The sequence below is a fragment of the Taurulus bubalis genome (assembly GCF_910589615.1).
Source record: "Taurulus bubalis genome assembly, chromosome: 8".
Taxonomy (NCBI): Eukaryota; Metazoa; Chordata; class Actinopteri; order Perciformes; family Cottidae; genus Taurulus; species Taurulus bubalis.
The window spans coordinates 13,164,460-13,184,571 of NC_136596.1; the positions used below are offsets into that span (position 1 = coordinate 13,164,460).

General features: G+C 42.4%; 1 protein-coding gene across 1 annotated transcript in view; it reads right to left on the reverse strand.

The window, feature by feature from the left end:
- Nucleotides 1-20,112, reverse strand: part of arb2a (ARB2 cotranscriptional regulator A) — a gene marked incomplete at its 3' end in the record, with an annotated part of 140,088 nt that overhangs the window by 81,381 nt on the left and 38,595 nt on the right. Inside the window, exon 5 of the mRNA XM_079221938.1 lies at nt 1,765-1,983. Within this exon, the coding sequence (XP_079078064.1) occupies nt 1,765-1,983 (219 nt within the window). The remainder of the gene's footprint in view (nt 1-1,764; nt 1,984-20,112) is intronic.

Genomic DNA, 20,112 nt, shown 5'->3' on the forward strand with positions numbered 1-20,112 from the left:
CTCATTCTAATGGCTGTCCTGATTTCCACCTCATGGAGAAAAGCTAAGACTGTTAAACTTCACAGTATTTCCGAGACACTACAGTTTCAAAAAGACAAACCACTGCTGCATGCCGCCCTTGTCTCAATGCATCTGACCCTGTCTAGCATGCATTATGCAGGCATTGGGAAAGCAAGCTAAGCCCAATATCTATAAGATGTGAATAATATAGCATGCTTCATCGTAGGATAGGGGGATCCTTGGTTATGACAGTGTTAAGGATCTCGCACTGCTATCGTTACTGACTGCTATAGATTTAAGGCAAAAGGAAAGAGAGAAAATAAAACCAATGAATACACACTCCTATTGACGTAAGTAGAACAAAATGTAGATGGAAACACACACAGATATGATGTAACCAGCTCATATGAAATAAATAATGCATTTTGACTATTAATTTATGGCGTAAAATGGAAAATTATAGAAGTTAGTTTGACTACATTAAAACATGATGGAGTGTTTACCAGAAGAGTTTCATGTCAGTGTCATGTCAGACTGTTCACCACACCAGCGCACATGCAAAGAAGTGTGATTGAGTACGATAGAACTGCGGCTAATTATCCCTTATTAGAGTGTGTGTAAAGGTAGTGCCAGGGGGTGAGGGGGGAAAAGGCCTGCGTTGACAGCTCACACACCGCTCGCTAGTCCCAAAACAGCCCTAACTCTTGTCAGACACCAGAGACTGACGTACTTCACACACACACACACACACACACACACACACACACACACACACACACACACAGAAAGGTACAACCACTGCTGTGACGCTATCGCCATCAACAAGAGTCAGGCACAGATAATTGATGAGGACACTTGTCTAATATGAAATGGGATGGGAAAAACCCTCGCTCATTGTGCCCTTAATCTTCAAAATCTTACTGAATGAGAGCTTTTAAGAGAGTAAACAAATAATTGCTAGACTCCATTGAGGAGGCAAATTATGAATTGTGTTGGCTTGGATAAAACAAAAGACATCTATGCAGAGGACAACATTGTTTAAATTTCTAATCACTCATACCATATTTATTTAAACGGTTGCCTCCATTGTTTGACCACAAGGTAAACTGGCGGAGTTAGGTGGTGTGTGTGTGTGTGTGTGTGTGTGTGTGTGTGTGTGTGTGTGTGTGTAATTAGAGGGTGTACAGTCAGTGTAGCATGATAAGAATGTTGCGGTGTGTTTGCAGAGTGTGTGTTAGGGAGATAATAATCCCAGCGGTCAACAAGAGTGAAGGGCCAGAGCTACACTGACCAGCCCACCATCTGAGAGAGAAAAAGAGAGGGAAAGAGGGCGAGGATGAGGGAGAGAGGGAGGTTGCCATGTGGTTAACACTTGCTCACTGAGAGGCGACTGGAGCACGGCCAACCTCTTCACACACAGGCTGACCACACAAGAGCCTCTCTTTCTCCCTCTGCCTCCCATCCGCCCTTCATCCCTTGTTACCTAACATTTCCTTCCCTAGCTTCCTCAGCTAGCTGCCTCCCACCTTCCTCATCCCCGCACCTTCTTCCCACTTTTGTCTCTTCCAAACTTGCCCAAATTCCTCCCTCCCATTTTCTCACCTATGTCTCTTCTCCTACCTCCGCCCACGACCCGCAACTGTCGCTCTGTCCACCTCCCCCATCATGTCTGCTTTTGACAAACATCTATCCTTCTGTCCATCTACCACGGCTTTACAACACTTCCTTCCTTGTCTTTCTCTCCTCCCTCCCTCTCAGACTTACCCGTACAGGGATCCGTTCGGTCTCTGTCTCCTTCTGTGGGTTACGGTACTTCTCATAAAATTCTCTCTTCTTTTTACCCTCTTTATCATCTTTGCGTTCCCTCTTTTCAGCGGGTTCGTCGGAGGGTTCAGTAGGAGAGGGCAGGGGGGAGAATATGGCCGGCTTCTCCACCTCCAGGTAGTTCTCATTGGGATTGAGCACCATCACACCATAGCCCTCCTGAAACAGATTAGAAACACGTGTCTTTCAGCTACAACATCAGAATCATGTTTCATGTTTCATGTTGCATTTAGTATTTACTGATGTAGTATAATACAACAAACTGTAAATGTATAGACATTTTATTATAACAAAGTGCTGTATAATATAATATAAAACTAAACGGAAAAATAAACGAGGTTAAGAAAACAAAAGGCATCAAAAAAGAGCTGCAAATGATCTATGGGGCAAAGGACTCTATACTGTATATGAAATATAATAAATATATCTTCGGCGAACAGCATGACAGCGTGTGTGTGTGTGTGTGTGTGTGTATGTGTCTGTGTGTGTGTGTGTGTGTGTGTGCGAGAGATCTGTAGAAAAATCATATTAAACAGGCACCAATGATGATTGTTTATTTTCTTCTTTTTTAATTCGAAAAATATATATATTTTTAAATGCATTATTATGTTTTATTAAACCTAAAATGAAACGTCTCCAAAACAGTTTTTGTCCTCTTTTTGTTTTTTTATTTTTTTACTAACAATATTAATTTGGTCAAATCTACTGAGGAAAGCTGATAGAACACTGCATGATAATTTCTGCTAAATTGAAGCTTAAGAACGTTCTGGTCTGACAGGGGTTCATGTGTTTAGGAAAGAGCTTGGTAGTGAATATCTATGAGGAAATAATAACATAACAAAACGCAGATTGTGAGACAACTGGGGTAATAATAACGCAAATTCAGAGAAAGAGACAGAGGAGTGTGTGTCACTGCGGGGACAAGCCTGGGAAGTAACTGAGGGATTAAAATTCAGCGCCGGTGGTTTCAGTCAGTGAGTAGCATTTAGTGACTCCAAAGGCCATGTGTCACTTAATATCAAACCCAATCGATTCCTCCATCACTCAACAAAAGAGTTTGCCGCAACTGCATACGTATCTGTGTATGTTCATGTTATTGTGTGTCCAGGACATCAACCCTGTCACATCTACTGTTAAACGTCTAGAAATATTTAAATATCTGTCAAAGTTTTCACACGGAAATTATATGTGAATAAATAAATAAGTGCAGCACTTCAAAATGCCAAAACTGAAAAGAAGAGTTACATATAAGAGAAACATAAAATAAAAGAAACAGAAGTGAAACGCATTGTGACTTCTTCAACTCAGAAGTCATTTTAATTAAGTGTTTATTGTCAAAAGTGCTCTGTAACTAAAGCAGGAAATGGATAGATTCCTGTTACACTTTGGTTGTGCCTTTCACACACAACCCCCATTGTCATATACATACACACACCCCAATACCTTTGGCTATACGCCTGTGCAGACACCCATAACCACACACACACACACACACACACACACACACACAAAGGAAACACACTAAGGAGAACCAAAGACATTAGGGATGAAAAAAATAACTTTCGTAGATGTGAAAGGAGCGTTGCTCAACTTCCTCTAAAGATCACCATCACACACACTATCCTCTCAAGGCGGTGCGTCTCCTCTTCCGTAATAAGTGTTAACACAAACTGCTTGTCTTCCGTTGGCGCAGCATGAGTGTGTGTCCCTCCTGTGCCTATCCACATCAAACCTGCCACACACCCCTTCCCTTAGCACCTGTCGCGTGTTGACAACGGCAAAATGACACATTCTCACTTATTCCGATTATAAAATTAGTTTGATTCTCACTCCCTTTCAAATTCAGACAAGGCTTTCCTTCCCTCGCTGGATGCATTTGTGAAGTAAAACATATTAAGATAAAGATGACGAACTTAAGATTGCAAATTATTACATTTTAGAATTAAATATTTATAAATGATTTCACTAATAAATTAGATTATATTTAATATTCAACAGATGATTTTTGAAATTCTAATTCAAGTTTTTTAAAAATCCCTACAACATAAACGCATCAGCGTGGTGATGGAATAACGTTTTGTATTTTACTCCAAGGTACAGCAAGTCTAATGGTAATTTAGCAAGTGATTTATGACTTGAAAATGTCCACTTTATAGTTTGTATGCAAATTCTAGGTAGATGATGTTGCTCCAAACCTGGATTTTTATTAGTCTCTGTGTACGTATGTACAAAGGAAAAAGTTAACTTGGAGAAGAGATAGATGAGGATGTATTAGTGAGGCTTGATTCAGCCTGCAGACATCGCTGATACATTTGCACACAAATACAGAAGTTCAGACAAACAAGCGCACACATTCAGACAGATGGATCGCCCGATGAAAAAGAACAAAGGGAGACAGAGAGGAAAGAAAGAGTGAGAAATAAGAGGAAGGATATAGATTGATGGATATATCAAATGATAAGACAAAGATAAATAGAGAAGGAAGGAGAGACAGAGAGATGTAGTCAAACCAGATCGACACCAGCTTTGTGCCACTGCCCACTGGTGGCAGCCTGATAATATAACTGACAAGACAAGTTCAACCTAAGGCAGCAACATCATGAAAACAAGATCACATTTGAAATCAATAAATGATTAAACTCAATACTGTTGAGTACATATATTTATGATAAACTAAAACATGACTAAATGAAAGCCGTCCACACTGTCAAAAGATTTCCTCGAAATGAAGGACAGAATGACAGAGTGAAAAAATAACAGAAAAAGCCTCTTGCACTTAACCACCATCACATCAATTTGTGTGCGTTTCTCCTTTCCCCTAATCCTGGTTCACGGGGCCAAGAGTTAATGGTTCAGCAACACTGGCAATGCTAACCCTGAGTGGCCTACAACCATGTTTAGTCTTCAGTGCTCTTACTGGTCAATAACCCTTTCTGGCCTTAAGCATACTATTGGTAACCTCAAGTGGCCCGGTTCCTAGCCTTTAGCGTCCTTATGCTAACCCTGAGTGGCCTGTAGCCTATGGCCTTTCTTATGGAGAGGCTAACACACCTAACAGAGCTAACAGTGCTAACCCTTTCAGCTGTCCAGTCACCCAGAAGGACATTGCTGTAAAGGCGACCAGTGTTGTCGTACTTAGTGTGGAGATGAAGAGCCGCCGAGTCGGAAACCATCATTTATTTGAACACAGAGGTCGAAAGCACTGCTCTCCCTGTCCAGACACTCCCTCCTCTTATTCTTCTCTCCATCAACCACATATACAACACTAAGTCTGGTGGTGATGGACTGAGCACGCCAGCTTTTATAAAAAAAATATATATTTCAACGTCAATTAAAACAATTCTCTTTTATAAATGTGATTCCTATATCTTTTTTTTTATGTATGTTTTTACCATTAAATAGTATTACTTATTATTGTGAATGTCTAATTGTATATACCAACCTACAAAATAAAACCTGATTTAGAGGGAAATGAGAATAAAATTAAACGGCACAATGTCAACCCTTACCCCAAAATCCCACAGAACTAATTTCTCCCACAGAGCTAATGTTCATCATCGTAGTCTTTGCTAAATCTCTCCATACACCATTGTAGAGTTAGGTCAGTCGGTCTTTGTGTTCCTAGCTAACTGCTAAGTCTCTCCCACAAAACGCACGCACACACAAACTGGTTACACCTGCTAAATCTGATCTTTGTGTTGTGATGTGCTGTCAGAGTGTGAATCTTACACAAATGCACACTGCAAACCTTGGGTCACCCTGCTTTTTATACCACTAAATCTCTCTCACACATTGCTAACGCCGGGTCACTTTGTCTTTGTCCTATACACACACACCGTCTCTAATTAAACACATACACACGGTCCTCCAGCGTTGGGTCAGTCCCTTCTTTCTGCTGCAGTATGCAGGCTAAATCTCTTCCCATGCCCTATGGGTGCCCCTGTGCCACCACCACACTGCGTTCCTGCCCTGGGGCCAGCGGTCAAGAGGGTCGTCCCGACCCCTCTAGAGGGGGTGGGGGCATCCCACCCCATCACCCCGCTCCGGACGCTCCTTAGCTCTCCTTTGTCGGCCTGTCCCACACCAGATAGCACAACAAAGGCTGTTGCTGCTAAGGAAACCAGGGCTTGTCTCATCATCATGATGAAACCCTTCCTCTGTCATCACCCCAATATTCCCACATGCAGCATTGTGGAGGTCTTTTAAAACCCAAATGCTCTTTTCTATCTGCACGGCACTGCGAAAAATTATAATTAAACTAAAGAAAACATATGAAGCTGCAATAAAAAAATCTCAAATTAAACATTATTTGTGATTTATGATGACATAACCGAAGTCATACTGCACTGTCTTGATGACAATGATGTGCCCTTTTTATGGTCAAATTAGATGCCACTTGTCCACTAGAACTTTGATGGTAACAGATCATTATTTTCCCTTTCAGTCACCACATTTGAAAAGAAAGCAGATAGTGTGTGTGTCTGTGTGTGTGTGTGTCCACATGTAAGTGAGTACACAAGTGCGAGAGGGAGTAAATAAGATGTCCCTTTAAGACAGCAGCACCTCCATTTTTCCAGTGGCGTTGTAATGAAATGAAATGTGTCTAATGTGCGGGATCGGGGAGAGAGGCGGCCGGAGTGAGAGGGTGTTTCATCTGTGCATGTGGAGCTCAGCGAAGCTTTGATGTGAGAGCTCTCATGTAGTGAGCAGGGCTTTGAGCACAAGGAAAAGGACAGCACTTGACAGGTACAAAGCATGGCTGATAGCGGTCACGGGTGCATGCAGTGAGAAAAGTGGATGGTATGGTTGCATGAATTTGAGGTTGTATGTGTGGCTGTTTGCTAAAGAGGAGCATATAGATACTCTTCTTTGCATCGCACTTGCATTTTAGTGCATTTATGTATCTGTGCAGATGATCTTACATCTTGAGAATCAGCGCGCAGTCTATAGGTTTCCATTGAAATTGGATCTCAGGCAGCTTATTATATTAGTCTTCTGTCGGAGGTCTGTTAAGATCGGGGCAAACGGCGCTCCCTTTTCTCAACAGCCTTTGCTCCACTTCCTTGTTTCAGCAACACACGGCTCCCGATTCGCTGCTCAGACTTGACTGACAAGGGAGAAAAGGTCACCCTGCATAGCCTATCCAATAAGATGAGGAGGAGGGGAAAAATGTCTGCAGGCTACAGTCTGGTTTGATATCTGAACGAGGCACAATGGCAGACCGGGAAGAAATGCTAACTTGGGAGAATAAGCGAGAGCAAAGCATTGGCATCATCATTTGTTTGCATTTCAGTTGTGACTGAATTGACATCAACTACAAGTACAAAACTCCTTACAGGGAGGAGGAACATAGAAAAGACACAGAATGTTCCTCAATAAAGAGGCACGAAGGAACTGAGAGGGAAGGTAAATACTGTAATAACAAAAACACTCTCACTCTCCCTCCCTGTCAGGGCCACCCTGCTCTGTGTGACCTTGTCTGTCTCCGTCTCTACGTGAGCTTTTTTTGCATGCAGGGTCCCTTTATCCATCAGTTCTCCCTCTTTTCTTTCTCTCTATTTTTCCCACTCCTCCTCTCTCCGAGGCTGAGATACCACACAGATCGCACAGTAATGTCAGATTAAGTCACGGTGCCCCCTTTCTCATTTTAACAGAACACCAGTCTTGAGACCCCCCATACCCAACCAAACACATCGCTATGTTTCTCTGAGAGCAGAAGGGTGGGAGAGCACTTACTGTACCAGTGGGGCTATGAAAAGACATGTGTGGATCTTAGGGGTGATGTGAGAGTGGATGAGACGGGATTGTCATCAGCCTGTCAGCACAAAATCAATCATCCTCTTGATAACTAGCGATACCCATGGGCCATGCGGTACTTGCAAAGAAGACCTAAAATCTTATTATCATAGTCTCTTTAAAAAAAAAAAAAAACAGCAAAATGTAACAATTGAAAACAATGAGCTTGGGTGGCATGAATTGCAATGCATACATATGAGATACCCGAGCTAAACCATGTTTTTTGATCCTCTGTTTAACCCAAGTTTGTTTAAGCAATCAATTGAAAAGCCAACACAAACGTTTACATAAGAAAAGTAAGACAAACTGGAGCTTCATATCCCCATCTGCCCCTGAGTTAATTTCAAACAAATTGCCCACTGCCTGGGTTTCTCCTCTTATAAAGAGTACACATTTAATTAAGTTCTAAATTTAAATTTTCACTTCAAGTTCAAAGACTGCATTCGGTGGTCGCTTCCACTAATGCAGTCGTACACTAATTTGGTCAAAGTAAATAAGACTCTGTGCTAATGATTATCTTTTTCTTGATCTTAATGAGCACAAATAGTTTAGGTCAGAATAAGAGGCTAACCTTTTGAGTTAGTCAAGTAGTTTTGTCTGAAACAAGCAGCAGAGTTTTTAACCTCGGCATGGATGTCTGCGCTCATTTGGATATTGTTTATGTAGAGCTGAATATTTATAAATGAGTTCAAAGTGGAGCAGTGGGGTGGAGGAAGTGAAGAGAATAGCACAACTTCTGATCCCTGATGCCTCAGCTTCTTTTCATGCTTGCATTTACATTTCTTTCTCTCTGTTTCACTTTCTATTTCTCTCTCTTCCTGTCTCGCTCCTCCCGACCTGTCTATTTTCAGCACCTTAGTGAAAGGATAGACATAAAGACACTCACGCAGACACTGTTGTGTAACTCACTCAGTGCAATGCCAAGGCCAGTTTATGCGTCAATTATTTGCCATACTCGACGTCTGTGAATCTGTGAATTTGTTCAGTCACTATCCCTGTTCAATGGTTGATCAAGCATCTGAGCGTCTGGACAGACAAAGCCACATAAACACACACACATAAACACAAACACATACGTACACATAGTTTGGAGGCCTGATTCATCTGCTCTCAGCACGACACACACAGGGGGAGGTGAGGGTTGGGGCTGGAGGTTGTTAGATTGGGGGTGGATGTAGCATTAATCACCTTCCAGGTGGAAATTGTCAGAGCTATCGATTGTGCAAGTAAATGTTACACAAGTCATTTGTCATTTTTTTTTTTTTTACAGAAGACCAGCGTGTCATTTGCAGAGACACAACTGTGAATGTTAACTCAGCAACAATGATATTTTTGAGCTGTCTCACCAGATGTGTATTCAGCTCCATAGCCCCTGAGCAGACATCCAAATATACAAATGATGAAAGTTTGATTACATCATTTTACAATAAAACCTTTTACAATTAGACAAAATTAATTAAAAAAATAATAATAAAATGTTATAATAAGCAATGTCTCAGACAGCAATGTAGCTTGGGCAGATTATCAAATCACCTGCATAATAAATAAACAATATTTCCAGTTTACTTCAATACTAGAGTATCAAACACATGCTTGCCACACACACAGCAAAGGAAATACAGTACACAGGAAGAGTCCTCTTCCCACAGAGGGAAAGCTATAGGGAAATAAATACAGGAGGCTTATTCTGATGCCGTTAGCATTTTGATTTATATATTCTATATTGTCTCCCCTAAGCATACACATGTATTTTTAATGAGGGCACAGAGAGATATAGATCATGGAATGATAGGTGCCTCCATATCCTCCCGCCTAACTATTTAATGTATAAATCAGGGAGAGAGGTGAGCAGAGGGGGAGAAGCTACAAAAAAGAGGAAAGGTGGGAGGAGAGGAAAGCATCCCAGGAGCAACCCTGTCCTGAAGGCCACTAATAACCGTGCACGGAAGGAAGGAGGAAAGGCAAAGCCTGAGTTCAATGAGCCTAGGAAGGAAGGCATACGGTGCCTAATGAAGATGATGATGATTATCATGATGATGGGTATAAAAGTATTTGGCTGCTATTCAAGATCTCATTTCTGAACGAGACTAGACAAAAATAAGGCATTTGACCTCTGCAATGAAGTATCCATCAATGTTGATACAGATGATAACACTGTCACCAAAAAGGAGTGCCCCTTTCAGTAAAGATATTAAAGAAATTCCACCACCATGTGAAATTCTTAAGGAGCACTGTCCACGAATGTTTCTACCATCTGGACAGGTAGTTAGTGCGTTAACAGACATGAACGAACACACACGGTGGGTGTGAGACGCACGGCCATATGTACGGATTGAGTCAGTCGGGGTCAATGGCAAGACACATTTAAACATTGTAGACACATGGAAATCTGTATACGTGCATGAATGTATGTATGTGTAGGCACAGACCTAGGCGCATACATATTTCCATGGGACAACAATACAAGTGCATGTGTGTATGCCACGGTAAATTACAAAGAAGCTACAGTAAATGTGTTGCAATAATTAACGTGTGCCATCTCATGTACATTTTTACAAATAATAGGTCATGAAAAACAAACCCAGATCCAATAGTTAAAAATGTTGACGATTTTGACAAAAGATGAAAAGTCGATGAAAAATGTGTAGGTATGCTGCACTGGCTGTCATCTACCAGTAACCAACACTGTGTTTGAGAATAATGACACCATGCTGTTGCGTTCGGGGTATTAATCTCACTGAACATCACAGGACCACTATGACCTACATTGGTCAAAGGTCAAAGAGGAATCCCTTCACTCTTGCCCTGTTATTGTGACCTAAAAGGGAGAGCCACAGAGAGAACTGGAGGTCCTGTCGATGTTGCTGACTGTTGCTATGTGAGGTGTGTGTATCTCATCTTCAGTGTGACCTTTCTTGAGATAGAATTATGTAAAATAGTAATTTAGAACTTGATGTGGTGTAACAAGCTACAATCATGCAACCAGCAATAAATGAGAAGACCACATTATTGACACACACACACACACACACACACACACACACACACACACACACACACACACAAACGCAGTGTGACAGTCCAAGAGTCTGACCTCTCACTAAGTGGAGCTGCAGCACAGGTCCACGAGTCAAGGGAGGTCACAACAGCCAATCACAAGCTGTGTTTGAAGTGTGAAGGGTAAACATTATGGCTGCCCTGTCCTGTCATTTCATCTGCTTATTTTCACAAAATGTAACCTAGAAAAGTGGTGGCAGAGAATACAGTTTATTTGTGTGTGCTTTTGCATGTATGCCTGTGTGTTCCAGCATATTTTCCATAGTGTCATTACCACATGGCCGGGTTCATGCTTCATAGCACACACATGGAGCTACGCATGTATGTTGGAATCCCCTTCATCCTCTCACCATACGGCCGAATACACGTACAGAAATACATGCTGTGGCAACTAAGGAAACCATGCATGGAGCAATAGGCATTTTCCTATTAACCCGATGTAGCCTTCAAAAAAGTTCGAAAAGCAATTTACCATGGAAAGCGGCTGTAAAACACATCCTCTCTCGCACACACACAGAACAACCCCCTCAACCCCACCGCCACCACAATCCTCACGAGAAGTTCTTTCAAATCCACCACTTTTTTTAAGACCACCTGTTGTCTATTATTTTTACATACTGCTTTTCTCATAAATCATAACACTCTGTAATTAATCAAGCTGTCAAAACAGGGCCTGGAGGTCACCTGGCGGGGTCGGAGGTGGTTGCAGGGCCGATGGGGGTCAGGGTCACACCACATTCCTCATTATCAAGTTGGGATGGGAGAGGGGCCGAGCAAACAAAAGCGAAAGCAGATGGAGGGGGGGGGGGGGCTCAGATGAAAAAGAGCGCTAGAGAGACAGAGAGAGGGAGAAGGAGAAATTGACAAAGAAAAGTGAAAGAAGCTGTCAGCTGCCTTCAGATGAAGACAGGGGAGGCGATTCTGAGAAGGGAGACATCACATAAAGAGGTGGAAAAAAGGGAAGAGAAAAAAGAGAGAGGCATGAAAAAAAGAACAAAAGAAATCTACAAGATGTTTCTACTGTATAGACCTGAAATTGGCTGCAGAGAGGAGAGAGAGAAGAGAGAAGGAGGTAGGGTGGTGTGGCTTCTTCGATGGGAAAATAGGGAATCAGCTGTGGAAGTAAGATTGTTATCTCGTTCTCTCTCCTCCTGTGTGTGTGTGTGTGTGTGTGTGTGTGTGTGTGTGTGTGTGTGATGAGGCAGACTGATATCTTTCTCAGAGGAGAGTGTATCGTTGTCTCAGTGGGTTGAGAGCCAGTTCAGAGACAGGACCATGGGCCTGGAGTGGCATGTCACTGACTCCACAATACACACTGCTGATTAGATCATACTGATTAAACTGTCACATATACACATAGATACACATACCCACACACACAATCACAGATAGACGGACAGAGAAGCTGAATGAATGTGGTGTCTTTTCTCAAGTTATTTCTTTGTCGATCACTTGTGAAGGTGGCTTATTTGGGAAATTAGAGACAGAAGATGAAAAACACTATCATATTAGGTTAATAATAGGTTAATCTTTTCTCATGTCTTCCTGGATCACTTAGTAATATTAAGTATGGCATGTGTGGCAAAATGTGTTGACAATCAAGTAAAGTGAATTATCTCGTTATGCTGAGTGTGAATATGTTATTTGAAGTTATGAGTGCACAATCAAACAAGGTGGGAAGAAAAACAACAAAGAAGCTAAATGCTCGGTAGGAGGGGGGATGAAAGACTGGGACAGTCCCGGAGTGACGGAGAGGGGAAAAGAATAACAATTTAAAAAGTGCAAATGCCGCGGAACTCCTCACGCTATGATCACATCCCCCTCCCCTGAGTGGAGCATGAATTCTCAGGCGTGGCTCGCTATCAAAAACATCACTCTTGAATGAGGCGCCGACCATTGCGCAAAATTAGCTGTCACCCTTTCCTCAAAATCTTTGTTAATCTTGTTTCCAGTGTTTGCGGATTTATCAGCACATGCATCAATGTCAGCTTCTTGGTTACTGAGCCGCACTACTTGGGAGAAGATATAATTAAAAATGTTTGGGGCGTGGGGGGCGGGAGTGGAGGGCTGCTGGGGAGCAGGAGTGCTTGGAAAGACAGGGCGGGTGGGGGGGTGTCTCGGAGGAAGAAGGTGAAGTCTTCCTCTCGTCTTGTAGTTTCCCCTGGGAGCCTGCGGAACAGAGCCAGTGATAACAGACAAACGGGCTGGGCCGCGCTGCTCTTCCTCTCCCTCGCTTGCTCACTTGCCGGTATCACTCGGGTCAGCGTGTGCTGCTATCTCTTTAATGACGCGAGCTCCACTGATCTGGCCGTGGTTCGGGAAACTGGTCTCATTGTTAATAGCCACTTGACACAAGGAAAACAACAGCCAAATGCATCCATCTCGTGATATAACTGCCTTATCAACAATTGAATGCACAACTAAGCTATCCAGAGGGTTTCGACCATGGGTGTCATGGCTGGAGGAAAGGACAAGCAGGAAGACATCTTTCAATGCACGACGTGCATGGACATCATTTTGGAAAGAGCCATGTGTGTGAATAAAAAAAATCTGAAGTTACAATTAATTCTGTGATTCTTTAAGCATGTGTTTGCAATGTTCACTGATTAAACTAAAACACTTTGACATCTGGAGGGACGGTGATGAATTACACTGTGCCACCACAGCTTGATCCTTGATATGTTTCCAGCGTATCTCTTACTATCATGTGGCTTCTCAAAAACCTTCATCTAGCCCGCGTCAAGGGACAAAGGACATCATGCATTATAAATTCAATGTCCAAGTCCCCCTTGCTAACTCAGAGATACAAACACACACCCGGCACACATATACACATTTATAAAAAAACACACAAACACCCCTCTGGGAGTGCCGTTGTGATGCTGAGACATTTTAGAGAGCCGTGCCACAGTACCAGCAGGTTTCAGAGCTGTGTGGACAGAACTCTGGCCACAGACATGACAGCTCAGGAGACGACTCAAGAGGATGACAGACACATGTTTAAAACATTGCGCATAAATGCAAACCCCTTATGAGATGACACCTACCATCGTGGCCCTCGGTCTTTCTCCCAAAAGATTGGGGTGTCAAAGAAGGCGACAACTGTGCGCCCTTATGCGTGAATATCTATTGCAGAAATTGGAAAAACTAGACACACTGTGTGTGTGTGTGTGTGTGTGTGTGTGTGTGTGTCAATCAACTGTGGCCACATCTTAGCTTGCCTGTGGTCATGCAAGCAGAAGGCAGTTAAGAACGGGATTTTAAGAAAGGCAAGATGTATTCAATCTCGCAGATTTTTCCTGCATCATGTTGATGGACACCATAATAGTCCAGACTGAAGTTCACTGGTCTTAGAGACAAGAACACCTATCCCATGGCTTAGGCCTTTCTCTGCCATGTAGATAATGGGTGAACAGTAAGGTGGACACGCCTTAACCTCTCACCATGCCTGATACAACGTCAGCACAGGGAGCAAAGCTTTTTATCAATGCTCACTTATTCTCTTCTTCTCTTTCTCTCCTCCTCTGGTGCTTCTTCCTCCCTCCCTTTCTCCTCCATCCAGACCTTTAAGTGTGGTCTGGCAGGTTTGGCTGGGAGGTCGCGTATTCCTCCTCTTCATTAGTGAGAAAATGGACTCTGGTAAACGCTTGTTAAAGCCCTTACCTACACTCCCCCAGTTAATGGGAGTGATCCATTTGTGTCCGTTTCTGCCTGACAAGGCTTTACTGGAAGATTAATAGTGCGGTGTCAGGCCACGGCCACCCTCTGTCCCGTTCTCATTTCCTTTCTTCTGGGACGCACACATGCAATAATGGAGCCCCGTCTTTTGTTGTAACACCATGATTAGCAAGGGAGAAAAAAAGCACTGGAATGACAGAATGAAAGAAATAATGGAGGAGAGGAGGGGAAAACAAAAGGAATATAATACAAAACTATTTTCCTCATGATGTGGTACAAGTGTAGGTTTTAAGGTTGTGAATTACAGGCACTTGACAATGGCAGAGTAATATTATTAATTAATCTCCGTGTGAGGGGATGAGAGATATAATGAATCACTTATAGATATTTCCTCTGTTTTAAAGGCTTTATCTTGGCATGATCCAGAGAGAGGTCTTAGAAAGAGTTGACGATGTATGACAGAAAAAGAGACAGAGACAGGGAATTCATTTGGTCAAATAATAGAGACAGAAAAAAGAGAGAGAGAGAGAGAGGGAGTGAGAGAAAGGAGTGGGGAGAAGTCCTTAAAGGGCCACCCAGGGTTTTGTCTATCACCCAGGCCCCCCAGCAATCCCTCTTCCTTTCGGGGATGACACTGTCAAGTGTTCTGTCCCTTCTCTGGGTGAACAGGATAATCGCTCTTAATAATTACACGGACATTCCCGGGAAGTCTGTCCTGTCCGGGAAGAGCAATTCTTCAGATGAGAGTCCCATGATGCAACAGGCCTGGAAATGTGCCATGTAAATGTAGAATTGAAATCTAGACAGAATACTTTATTTTTTTTCATTATTTTTTTTTCTTTCTATTTTATCTCTCTGGGTCTTTTCTCTCTGGCGATTTCTATGATGGGCCGACCGACAATCTGGTAAACACACAAACAGACACAGACAGGCGACCTGCATGGCAACCCCCTCCTTACTACATCACAGTCGGTGCCAGCGGAGAGCAGGGTGTTTCTCAAAGGAGAGTTTGGGGGATTGGGGCTGGTGGTGTCTCATTAAATTCTTGGGATTGTCTAATTGTCTTCCGCGGACCTCCGAGAGACTAGTATATTATACTCATTGCAATTAACTAAACAAAAGAGCCGAACCGCCCAAGCACTGGGGACAAGGCTGGCTATGGGGAGCAAGTCGTCCAGCCGGGACCAGCACAACAAAACACAAACACACACACACACACACACACACACACACACACACACACACACACCAGAAGAGAGTGCAGTGCAGAGAAACACTAAAGAACAAGAGAAAAGATATGAAGGAGAGCAAAAAATGAAGGGGAAATAAAAGGGGAGGGGCATGAGCGAGGACTCAAGACAGATCTTGGGATTGGTCAGATGTCAGAGTCGGGTGAGAGGTCGGGGTGAGACAGGGTGAGGCGAAAGAGGAGTAGGGTGTCTGTGCTCATTTGAGACGCACCTTTGTGCTGGACCTGTCTTGTTTACCGCACTACAGCTTAGCAGTGCGAGGGTCCTATTCAGGGTCCAGGCCTTTCAGAAGGTACTGAAGGAGCCCTTAAGCCCACTTAACTACCATTTTCACACACTCTGCCTGCTCTCCTCTTTGTCCTTGCCTCCATTACATCAAACGCAGGAACAAAGGCGGGGAACAGAAACTGGGACTGGCAGAATGGCGCCCATCACAAATATTAATTTGAAAAGGTGTTGGAGAGTAGAATCTACTTTTATGCACAAGGACAACTTGGGATTTTTTTTCACTACCTTGTCGGGGGGCTCTTTGGGGGCCGCAATGAGCTTGGTTTTCAGGCTAAAGGGGAGGCTGAGGACTTGCAGCACAATTATCCAAGAATAAGGGGCTTGAGACGTGGCACACTGCTAAAGACTGAGCACACACAAGCACACACACTGCCTATTAAATAAGCTCCAAACATCAGGCCTCATTCACTTGCCAGAGCTATTAGACAGAGCAACAAACTCAAAGAAGACACACACACACACACACACACACACACACACACACACACACCGCACACACACACACAATGGAATACTGCAGCGGTTGGGCATACAAAAACTTAAGCAACCTACTACTATTCTCCCCAAAAAATACAATATTTGAAAAGCATTCATACAGTAAATAAAAAATGGTGGAGTAAGAAAAACAGTAACAAAATGCTTAAAACAGCACTTTCATTCAGAGACACTTGATCAAAGTATATTTGCTGGCAAGTGAATGTGTTTGTAAAGCTGACCTTGAATTGACTGGTGGAAAGATAATTGTCTGAACTAGAGGTAATCCACAGTCCACCGCTCTTATTGCTATTAGCTCAGAAACACACATAAGCTGCACACACACAAGCTGCACACACACACACACACACACACACACACACACACACACACACACACACACACACACACACACACACACACACACACACACACACACACACACACACACAGGTGCAATTCCGTGGAATGCTGTTTTTAGTCAGATCACATGAGAAAGTGGGGTGAAAAGTTTACGCTGCCGTTACATATCAGAAAAAAAGTGTTCATGCCTCTTTCTGACATTGTCCAACACACACACACACACACACACACACACACACACACACACACACACACACACACACACACACACACGTAAAACCAACTTCCCCAGTTCAGGCAGTCATGGCCAGAGCAGTGTGGTATGTTGAAAAGCCCATCCTGTGTGTATAGATGGTGCATCACTCTAATCTGCAGGATACAAGAGTTGCAGTCCCGCCCCCACGTCCATCTCAGTCTGCCCACACTCCAGGTCTCACTGCTAGTCAAACCAAACCCTGGTCTGCCCTGGCTCTGGCTCTCAGCGGGCTGGCTCTCACCCAGATACTCTGGCTGACCCTGCAAACATGTGGTCAAGTTGGGCACGGCAGACCTTCATCTCTCTCAGGTGAGGGGTGGGAATGGTTGGATGGAAAAATAGGAGGAGAGGAAAGAGGAGAAACGGGGCACTTGCTGGCTCAAAAGCAAAACTCATATTTTTTTAATTGATTTGAACTGTAAAAGCAAACAGAAATAATAAATAGGCAAGCAGCGACACGCCCTCTTGCCGCAGTGAGTTAAAAAAAAGTATATTACTCTCCGCTTGGTATCACAGTGGAAGGTAGGAAGCTGCTGTGGGTTTATGCACATGTGCTTACAATTACCAGCATGTGTACAATCAAAGGACCTGTCCACTCACCCACATAGGAACTCCTGAGAAGGAGCGAATGCAATAGGGGGGTGCCCGTTTGGATCTCTAACAGAGCAGCCACTGCCAGAATCAAACCCCAGCTCAGTGGGGCGGCAGGCGGGCAAGGCAAAGCCACTTGATGCAGGGAGGGACACTCTATTCACCTTGGCAACCCCCCCTCCTCTTCAAAAAACATACACACTTACACTAACAATTACTAATAATCTGCATCTGATGTCTGCCTGCGGTGGGTTTGCTAACATTACTAGAATGAGAGACTGGAGACAGAAAGGACAGTCTCCAGGTGTCCAATAATAGTACTGACGTTTTTCTTTGTGCTATTTTTGTCGACCACACACTAAGGATTAAACATTTCATATAACTGCTTTGCTCCCAAGCTTCAAGAAAAATAAGGAATACGTAAGTGAATAAGTGTCAAATCCACCGCATTTGAAAATGAGAGAACAAGATTTAAGCAAATACTGTGAAAAGAGTAAATAAGAAAAAAAAGAATTAACAAAAAGATGAGCTTTTGTTTTCATGCTCATTCAGCTGCAGGGTAGATGAATATGTTGGGGAAGATAACTTGACCTGTCGATGGATAAATATAATTTTTAACATATCTTTTTAAGGTATGTGCTGTATTAGACGATCTTGGAGAAGAAAAACATAAATGTATATATGGCCCAACATACAATAACTTGATATATATATATATATATATATATATATATATATATATATATATATATATATATATATACATATATATATATATATATACGTATATATATATATATATATATATATATATATATATATATATATATATATATATATATATATATATATATATATACGTATATATATATATATATATATATATATATATATATATATATATATATATATATATATATATATATATATATATATATATATATATATATATATATATATATATATATATCTTTATGTATATACATACATTAAGAGATATAGGGTGTAGATATACAATAAAATACAATAGCAAACCTGTCAGTACATTTACTCTATGTACTATTGCATCCCGGACAATTTTCCGAGTTACACAGCAAACTAGTAAACTGACTGCAGACTCAAAATACAGGGATTTTATGCTAGCCACAGAACATTGCTTTGCAAAAGAAAACAGAAGGGATTTAGAATGAAGTCATAAGCCATATCATCGACAATGTTAAAAGTAACATTTTAACATACAAGTTAACAAACAAACAAATGAATTTGTAATAAACTAAAAGTCAGTGATGATAAACTAGTAGAGGAACTATTTCAGAGCAAATACTGCTTAGCTTAAGGACAATTAAAGGGTAGAAAGGAGGGAGCCGTGTGTGTGTGTGTGTGTGTGTGTGTGTGTGTGTGTGTGTGTGTGTGTGTGTGTGTGTGTATGTATCAGATGCAGGTTATAGAACGAGAGGATGGAAAAAAGAAGAAAGTCTGTGAGTTGAGGATACCACCACAGCAATACATCTCCGGGGAAGAGTGGTGGGTGTTTCGATGACAAAGCCGTCTATTTCCATAGGCTCTATGTGCCTGATCTCCCTTTAGTCCCTCAGAGCGACGGCCTTGATCTGGGCAAACAGTGAGTGTGTATATGTGTGTGGGTGCATTTCCGTATCTGCTCACATCATTTCCAAGTTGATGGTATTGAGTCACAGCTGGTATGCAGTGCTACAATTTCTTGTCCCTCCGCTCTTTTACAGACCCTATTTCAGACCCAGAAAAAAGAATAGCCACGTCTATGCTAACAAGTGCTAACATTACTGCATTTTAGCATTTAAGCAGAAAGTATCTGCAGGGGGTGGTGCACGAGAAGTCCATAGAAATGGAGAGATAGCCTGGAGGGAGATTGAGAAAAGAGATGTAACAAAAGATGAATGATTAAAACAGTGTGATAGTGGGAGCTGAAGATGAGCATGAAGGTAGAAATCCAGTTAAATCATGACTTGATATGAAAAAGTGAGAGTGTAGATTTTTTTGAAAGATGGACAGACACACAGACAGATGGACAGACAGACAGACAGGCAGAGACCGACAGCAAATGGGGCCCAATTAAGTCATAGGGAGAGGGGGGAGCAAAAGGGAGAGAGGAATAGAGAGTGTTGATCTAGCCTGACAGTATACTGCCACCCATCTGTCTGATCTGGTATAACAGTCCTTACTCTTCACACATCTGTCCTGTCGCTCAAGTTTCATATTATTCAGAAAAACACAACCATAAGAAAGGCAAGATCTGAGGCCGGGAAATGATGAAAGCCCTAAAGAGATTACATGCAGACAGTGACAGTTTTAGAGAGAGAAGGATAGAGAGGTAGAGAGAGGAAAAAAGAGGAAAATCGTGTCTGTTCCACAAAGCCTGTTGTATCAAAAGGTTGCATAGAAGCCTGGAGCAAACGTCTGCTCACCTGCCAGTCCAGTCTGACCAAATCTCTCTTCCCCTCCGTCTCTCACCCTCATCACTCGTAGAGTGATGACATAAAAACAACAAAATGCACA